The 9070-nt window shown below is 43.0% G+C and overlaps 1 protein-coding gene across 1 annotated transcript; it reads right to left on the bottom strand.

The window, feature by feature from the left end:
* Positions 1-212: 212 nt before the first annotated feature.
* BRAT1 (BRCA1-associated ATM activator 1) lies at positions 213-9063 on the bottom strand (the record flags this gene model as incomplete). The annotated part of the gene is made up of 13 exons (XM_010014089.1): positions 213-944; positions 1147-1325; positions 2339-2437; positions 2720-2822; positions 3401-3474; positions 4023-4209; positions 4599-4717; positions 4984-5075; positions 6209-6325; positions 6421-6793; positions 7694-7841; positions 8609-8763; positions 9039-9063. Coding segments are annotated over 13 exons (2403 nt in total), but the record flags the coding sequence as incomplete, so codon positions are not given.
* Between the last annotated feature and the right edge of the window lie 7 nt (positions 9064-9070).

Genomic DNA, 9070 nt, shown 5'->3' with positions numbered 1-9070 from the left:
ACAAATCACAGTTTATTGGAAACTACACTTTTTTAACATCAGTATTAAACCAAGGATTTTCTGGCCCCTTTAACAGCTAATGAAACAATCCTTTTCTCCATTCAGTGTAATGCTTCTTTCCATCCTCTCTGAAGAAAGACCTCATGGTAGCAAAAAGTTCTCCTCCAGAAGAAAACTGCTTAAGCACTGCTCCCTCAGAGCAAAAGATATCTTCAGTAACAGTCAGCTTCATTCTCCTCTATGGTCCCCACAGTAGCAAGGATGTCCTGTAAGAGAGACTGAGGGCTTTTCTCCACATGGTCACTACTTTTATTTAGCTCATCACGTAGCTCTTCTAAGTCTATTGTACCCAAAGCTATCAACATGCTCTCTGGATCTTGAAAATCCACTCCATTACCACCATCTGTGGGGAAGTTCTTGGCCAGAGAACCCTGCCTTAGTGTCCTTTGTAACCAGGCAATGCTATGTCCTACAGGTGAATCTTCAGTCTCTCGTGAATCCCTCGGGGTAGAAGTTGGATAGAAATTAATCCTTAGGTTAAGCAGTAAATCACAGGCTCTCTGACCCACTGGTTGGTCACAGTCACACAAAGACCGAAACAAAAAGCTGAACAGGTTTGCTTGGCAAAGTATCTGCAGCACCTTATTCTGGTGAATGGAACTAGTGACTACAGATGAGACAGGAGCATATGGGCATTTAGGAAGGCCAAAATGGCAAAAGGCATGATGACAGAAAATGTCAACCAGTTCCAAACCACCAAGTCTGACTTCCCAGTCTAAGTCATGCTCCACTGTTTGGATCACTCTAGAGACAAACTGCTCTGTGTCTTCCAGCTGACCTGTGCAGCCTTGTCGCACCCACTCGATGAAGATGCTGATCACAGCCCTCCTAGGAAAGCCCTCTGGGTCTGTTGACAGGATTTCCTGAAGCTTTGCTATAGTGTTCTAGAAGTAGAAAGACAAAGAGAAAGCACAATGAAGGAAGGAACGTGAAAAGAAACAAGAACAGCACAAAACCCAGTCTTTTCGTAACTGTGAAATCTTCCTGCATGAGACTGCAGACAACCTGTGAAGATAAAGTAGTACAGCAGTAAGCTAATGTGTAGTTCTGCTCAATTCTGCAGCGGGCTACACAAAGTCATCATACCTCTTTATTACACTGATTCCCTATGACAGGTGACTCTGGAGCAAAGTAAGTAATGAAGGCCAAGTGTCCCACAGCAGTCACAGCACTTGCTCGCACATAGCTTTCTGGATCCTCCAGAAGGTTTTCTGTAAGCCTTGGCACCTCTGAAGACAGGAGAGACTGCCTGAACTCATCCTGGTCTGTAAACAAGACAGCAATCCAAAGAAGCAAGGCTTTATTCTCTGAGAGCATGAAACTGTTTCCAATGCAAACAGTTCTTTGCGTCATACAAGGATGCCCACTGACTGCAGGGACAGCTGCCAGTGAGCTGAGCCATTGCAGAGACCAGGCAGCTGCTCACAAGAGCACAGATGCTCTGTGTCAGGCTCCCCATTTTCCAGCAGCTTGGTGACTTTGAGACAAGCCCTGCTAGACACTGGAACTTGGAAAAATCAATTTACTGGCAAGAAAAAACTTTCTCCATGCAAGCAGGGACATGGTTTCAGCCTCATCAAATGTGCACCTTTCCTTAAAGGTGGAAAAAATAGTCTTCCTTTCTTGTTCTCAAGGCATATGGCAAAGAAAAATAATGTAACTAACTGCAGCACTGAGAGGGGCTACAGTGTAAACTGCTAAAGCAGCTGAGTGTGCTGGATATTTCCCTTGTGCTCTAGAGACAACAGTAGTTGACAGCATCCCCCTCTTTCCCAACATCACAAAGCTACTGTAAGAGACTTAACATTGCCTTAGTGCTACCTGCTGCAAAGCCTGAGCTACCAGTGAAGTGGAAGCATTGATAATTAATCTAAAGCATGCAAAGCAGATGGAGGCTTTTAGCCTCCTAAAGCCCAGCCCCCCGCCTGCTGAGTGAAACTGAGCAGACTCTACTGCAGAGCAAACAGGAAAAATGGGCAAGTATTATCAACCATTAAGCATCGTTGCCTGCCTTGACTGTCTCAACACCCCTCAGTTTAACTGACCAAAACTGCTGTTAAGAAGGGCACAGCAATTTGAATTCAGCAGAAAAGTAGGATGAGTTGATTCATCTTTTTGTCAGATATCGATCATGATCAAAAGAGTAAAACTCTTGAAGCTTCTTTCTTTTCTTAGTCCTCCAGATACAGGTCAGAGGATGCTTCACCAGCCTGACTGGCTTTCATAGTGGTTAAAATAAATACCCCTCCAATCTGAACCATTAAATCTCTATGCCTACCTGTCAAGCATTTAATCAGGACAGTGAGGAACTCCAAAGAAGAGTCTCTTACTTCCCAGCAAGGACTGCACAAACGCTTCTGCAGCACCAGAAACACATCTGTAAAAGCCAAATAACAAGCTTGAATGGACATGAAAGACAACAAGCTTTACTGAAGCAATTGCTTTACAACCTCTCTACCATTTAATCTGACACAATCCCTTTTGTTGCTGCTCTCTGCTTCTCCCAGAGTTCTTCAAAGCACTATGTGGGCAGCTAAACCTAAATTCAACATAATTGTGAACAAATGAATCTTAGTGCTTTAGGCAGGAAAGGTAAGCAAAAGCAGATTTCACATATGCCACTAGCTGCTGTTTATCCCAACTTGAATAGCTTTCTTACCTTCCAAAATCTTCTCAGCTTGTTGCCACTGACTGTTAGAGCAGGACACTTCCTGTAAGCGCACCAACCACTTGGCTGTAGCTTGAAATGTTTTCTTTAGAACCTGAAGCAATATAAAGCAGATTTACTTCATTACAGGAGGCATCACTGCTTTTATGTTAGATAAAATCTGTTTTAGCCTTTATCTCACAGTGAAATTCTCAGCGTAAACAAGTACATATGCTTCTTTACTAAGAAGTAAGGCACAAATAAATGGTGCTTCTATAGCATTTCTAAGTAACTTCTAGAAAGTGCCTGTTCTCAGCTGAATGTTCTGAAGTTCTACTACCTCCAGTGTTTGATCTGCAGTTGTCATCAGTTGTTTGAAAAAACAAAGCAAGAAAGCAAAACTCCTTAATCCAAAGAATTCGGTACTTAAGGGACACGTCAAGTTGAGTATGTTGGCACTACTTTTGGATGTGATGGCTCCCATCTGTTCAAGAACATTCAATGTATTGGTCAGTTACTCACTCATTAGAATTTTAGCTATTTCCTGCAAGCCATGCAGAACCAAAACCAAGTCTCCTACTTATTCTAATACAAACTGTACTAAGAAACAACTACTGTTAGACAGCTTCTTGGAACCACATCCCACTGGGGCGAGCTAATAAGACTTGGATCTCTCCATAGTTCCATACTCACAGTAGGGCTGGTGTTTGGACTCTCCAGGTATGCCAGAAGGACATCAAATAGACTTCCTATGAGTGTGTCACAGCCTGAAACATAGACAACAAAACTAAAGGACTAATACCCAGAGAAGGAGCAGTTGAATTGCAATTCAGCTGCTGAAATACAGAAAGCCACAGGATTATAAAACTGTTTTGGAGAAGAAAGCAAGTACAGTCCTCTGAGTAGAGAAGAAACATCCAATTTCTCACAACCACTAAAGCCTTTTTAATTACAGTATAAAGCCTTTTTAATTACAGCATTACCTGCCCTAGCTCATGAACAAAAAGTTCAGCCAAGACAGTAGGAAGAACTGGAAAAAAACAAGTTTCAGAGGTGGAAGTGATCATCCCTGGCACTGTTCAAGGCCAGGCTGGACAGAGTCTTGGGTGACATGTTTTAGTGTGTGGTGGTCCTGCCCATGGCAGGGGGTTGGAACTAGATGATCATAAGGACCTTTCCAACCCTAATGATTCTATGATCTTTATTCAGAAAGATCAGTGCAGGGAAATGAAAAATTCTGCAACTACAGAATAGTCAAGTAAAGTTTTGTAAAACAAAATAGATAAAGACATTTCAGGTGTAAAGATCAACTCACCTTTTTGCTCTGAGAGTGCTGCTAGGACATCAAGAGCTGACCTCTGTACTCTGAAGCTATTGATCAGGATTCGGCTTATTGTGCTTCCCAGAGGAGATGCTGGGGTCAGGAAGCCATTACAGAATTGCAGTATTGTCATAAGAGAGCGTAGCAAAGGTGTACAGGGTAAATCCATGGGCAAATCAATCTAATAGGATGGGAGAAAAGAAAAGAAGTTTCCAGCAAAAGTCTCAAGTGTGCATACAGAGCAGAAGTTTTGCTCAGGAGGCAGCAAAAATTGGTATTTTTAGTATGCTCTTAAGGTACCACAATGCTAATAACTCAAATATCTTGCTCTCTCCCAAGAGCTATGACACAGATGGAAGAAGATTCTTCTCACTGCTCGGGAAAGCAGTTCAATTCATGTTTTTTTTGCCCACTGGATCAGTAATTGCAGTGAAGTATGGTAACAAAGCTTGTGAAGATGGATTTTAAACTAAGGGCAGTCCCTCTACTGCAAAACTCTGCAACCAACGTTAATGCTGTCTTTCAAGGACCAATTTGATACCCAGGCTTTTTTCCTTCTCTGAATGTTACCAGAGACAGCAGCTCCTTCAGATGAGCAAGGGTCTGACACAGGAGACTAGCACAAGACGACTTGGAGGACAGAAGACTTTCAACAGTGATGGGATCACTAACAGACTCATCCAACAAACCTAGAGGATGAAAGAAGGGAAGAGCTTGGGTTGTAAGTGAATACAAAGGACTGTGACTTTTAAAGTTAATTAAGACACTCAGGTGATGTACTATGAATATCCTTCCAAATTCAACTGTTAGTAGGATGCTGCGCTTTACCACAATCACTGCTACTATCCTTGACTACTCCTACTCTCCCTCCTCCAGTTTTGTCTGCGCTGCACTTAGAAAAGTAGGTGGCTAGTGTGCCACTAGTGTGCTTGCCAGTGTTTTATCACAACCATACCTGTGTATTCCAGAGGCTGGGAGGCTGCTCTCAAAATACAGTCCATTGGCTGAAGTAGAACAGTCAATGCCTGAATCCTCACATCTTGTGGGCTTGAAGGAGGAAACAGCAGTTACCAAACCAAGAACACTTCAATTCTTTCCCAAACATCTGTCCCCAAATGCTGAGCAGAATAATGTTTTTCACACAGACTTTTAAACAAGCCAGCAATGACAAAGCAATGGAAGTATTATCACAATTCAAGCATTTCTTTCAAGCTTCCCTGGCTAACTGAAAGCAGAGAAATGGCTCTAGAATTCAGAAGCAGCCTTATCAAGCTATGCAAACAGAGTGGGATTCTGTTTAAGAAGAGGATTCAGAGAGAAGCATTTCTTGTCAACAAAATGATGTCCTTATATCTTAAAACACAGGTGTTATTTAGCCTGTAAATCATATGTGCTGTATTCATCTGATGATTTCTTGATGCTTTTTTACACCCTAAAGGGGGATTACAGTGAAAATGGAGGCAGGCTTCTCAGAGGCACACATGAAGATAAGAATCTTCAGTTGCAAGAGGGTAGATTCTAACTGGGATATAGAGAAAATACTTTTCATAGTGAAATGAAAGTGGTCAAGCACTGGAACATGTTGTCCAGAGATACTGTGGAATCCTCAGCCTCAGGGATATTTGAAATTTGAATGGTAAAGGCCTTGAGTAACCTGATCTGTCTTTGAAGTTAGCCCTACACTGAGCAAGAGGTTGAATTAGATCACTTCTACAGGTTTCTTCTAAGTTATCCTGCAACTGTCAACAGAGTCTCCAGATGCACACTTCTGCTGCACAGCAGTGGAAGTTCTCACATGAGTCAGTGTTTTTGTGAAAGAGAAAATGGAAGAGAGACTAACACATTTACAGGCAGTCAATTTGTGTCCATCTTGGTCAACCTTGGCAGTATGAAGTTAAGGAATTTTCCTATTTCAGGAAAAAATTGGCTGACTGTAGGTAAGATGCAACTGTATACGCATAAATGTGATACTGGCTCCTTTCGTTTGTCTCCCTTTGAAACTGTATCATTCTTACAACCAGTGTCTGAAGTTTGTTAGCTACTGGCATGGTTCTTGCCAACCACTTTTACATATTAAGGAATGTAGTGGAAAATGAAGTGAGGAAAAATACTGTTCTTGGAAGGACACCAAAGATACTAGTACAGAAACATTTTCCAGAGTTGTTGCAGTTAAGTCCTACCATTTGTAGAGCCTCAGAATTCTCACTGCCAAAGGACCCGCTTGTACTGGGGTTAAGTGTTCTAAAGCAGAAGTCACCAATGCCCAAAAACTGCCTTCAGTGTCAAACACAGGGGACCTGAGAAGAAAGAAGTGTAAGCAATGTTCTATTAGATGGTGGAAAACAGATATCTCTCATCACTGGACCCAAGGTCCCAGAAGGAAGATCTTTACCTTGCCATTTTAAGCAAAAGATTTGCCAGCATGTGTTGTACTTGAACAGTCTCTTCCATCAGAAAGGATTCTATTTGCTTTGCTATCCCTAACCAAAGTACTTCAGTCCACGGAGCATGACAGCTGCCAAACAAACTAGTTAACAGTTTTAATGACTGTTCAATGTGAGAGGCAGAGCTGGACTGAAGGGAATCTTCTATATGCTTTATAATCATTTGGGCACACGCTGGCCAGCCACAGTCCTTTGTAGTGAGAGGTTTAGTTGTTTCAGACTCTACAGACAGGGTGAGCATGTGCACCAGAAGCTGACTGGCAGCTGAAGCCACAAACAGGCTGGGATCCCCTTGCAGAGTGAAGATCGCATCTATGCCTCCTGTGTGAAAACAAAACAAGTCACTGGAGGAAAAAACAACAGCCTTCTTATTGTGAGGTGGAGCATTGCGGCACTCCAACTATGTATTATTCTAATTCAAGCACCACACAGCTTTCAATAGTGTTGGTGGAGGATCTTATACTTTATTTTGTAGTCTCTATGTCATTTCTAAGTCAGCCAGTCCTTAATGACAAACAAACAAAAAAGAAAGTAAAATTGTTTTCATATTCTCTGGTGTTTTAATAACTTAGGAACAGAACAGGGCTTTAACATTAGTAACATTAAGCAAGTTGACAGCACGCTCAACTCTGTATTTGTGGAATGAACCTCTACTCTCTCTGGGCACAACAAGCAGGAAAAACATCAATGGAAGCAACAGCACTGCTTTTCCATCACGTGGACAGAGCACATGCTGCATGTTAATACCAATCCAGTCTTTTAGGCCCCTCTGTACACGGGCTCTGAAGTTAACAGCAGAATTTACCTGTGTAACAACAATGGGACTATGAATGTGTGCAAGCACACATAAAGGAGCCCCTGGTTAGTTTTTCTGCACTAAAATCATAGTGAAATGTACCTTTCAGTAAGAGTTACAAATAAGAATACAAAGGGCTTTTAATAAGCTATTTTTACTGTGTGTTTCATAGGATTTGCCACTTTGCTCTCTGAAAAGGGCACCATCTTCAGCATTTTTTGAGGGGAAAATAACAAAAATTAAATGCATAACTAATTCAACAAACCCCCCACCATGTTTTAGTGACTTCCAGGTTTTTTACAAATGACCCATTTTTATTTTAAATAAATGAAAACTCCTGTCTTTCTTATTCGAGATCTGAGCAACAGACTGGAATGGAAGCAACACAGAGGATTTGGGGAGTTACCAGTCCTAGAAGTACTCACCACCATCGCAGAGGAAGCGGAGGGCAGGCTGGTGCTGCATCATGCTGTGCACACCGTTCACCCAGCCACTTCGCACGGAGGCATCTTCCCACACGGCGCTGCTGAGGGGCCCATCCCCACCAAAGAGCCTGACCAACAGCTTCTCCTGCTGAGGAAGCCAGAGGAGAACACAGAGAAAAGAGTAAGCAAAGGGGCTCAAGGGGAGTGGAGAGGCTGCTCTGCCATCCAAGGCAAGAGTATCAATACTTTAGTGAAATCTTTTCTCACTAGAAGTATCCCTAAAATAGGTATTTTTTCAGAATCCCATGCTTAAACTCAACGTTTATCTCTTTCATAGACTAAGCAAGAGATGTTCAAAACAAAAATCGCTCGTTTTTAAGGTGCTAGTGGCAACTTACACATATATCAGTTCCATTAAAGTGGTTTATGCAGTTGTATGCATCTCTTTCCTGAAGAAAGCATTTTAGGTTTCATGCTACAAATGTAGAAAGCAGAGCTTTAAACAACTCCCTCATTTTTGCAGGGAATAGAGGTTTCCCGTCAACTGAGTATGGAGGGAAAACTACATCTGTTAGTGCAGTTTATATGTTCCAGATCTGTCTAGGGATACATTTTGCAATGACTGCTGTGAGACAGTGTTATCCCATATACTGTTTTGAAGTGAAAATGAGAAGCACTACGTGTTCATATTCATAGTATTACTGGGGCAAGACAGAAGTAAGAAGCCTGCAGCTTTACGTTAGAACTGAAAAGGAAGAGTGTGATGGTAGGCTTTCATTATCATATCACTCTATGCTATGTTGTTTGATGCATGCCAGAAGTTTTATAAGCAGACTACATGCATTTTTAGGTGTCCTCCACATAGGAGGAGGAAACAGACATGTTTGGCAGCAGGTACCTGTGTAGCCAACTCACCTGCAAGTGTTGGAAGCGGCTTTCGGAAGCGGCAAGTATCCCAGCTAGCCGCAGGGTGAAGGAGAGGATGCTCGGACTGGGCTCTGGCAGCGCCAGCACAGAGGCAATGAACTCCATCAGACAGGGATTGTCCTGCACCAGCTCCATGCTAGGATCTAGGACCGGGCATTGCCCGAAGAGAGGCCAGAAGACAAAGGATTAGTACTAGGACTATTGTCATCTCGTAACTCCAAGGTGCTCGCCTGAGCCGAGTGTAACCCCTCACAACAGTTAAGACGCGACCGTGGGCTCACCCGAAGCTCAAGCCCAGGTACCAAACAGCGCTTCCCGGTGACACAGAGGGAACAGGACCTCTGTGATGGGCTTGCCCCAGCGTCCCGGCCTGCAGGCCTCCCTCCCGCTCCCACAAGTTCAAGCGGCGGGCACTCACCGAGCGCCGTCAGGCTCCGGAACCAGTCGAGC

The sequence above is a fragment of the Nestor notabilis genome, unplaced genomic scaffold (assembly GCF_000696875.1).
Source record: "Nestor notabilis isolate BGI_N333 unplaced genomic scaffold, ASM69687v1 Scaffold34044, whole genome shotgun sequence".
Taxonomy (NCBI): Eukaryota; Metazoa; Chordata; class Aves; order Psittaciformes; family Psittacidae; genus Nestor; species Nestor notabilis.
This window is presented reverse-complemented; position numbering and strand designations above follow the sequence as displayed.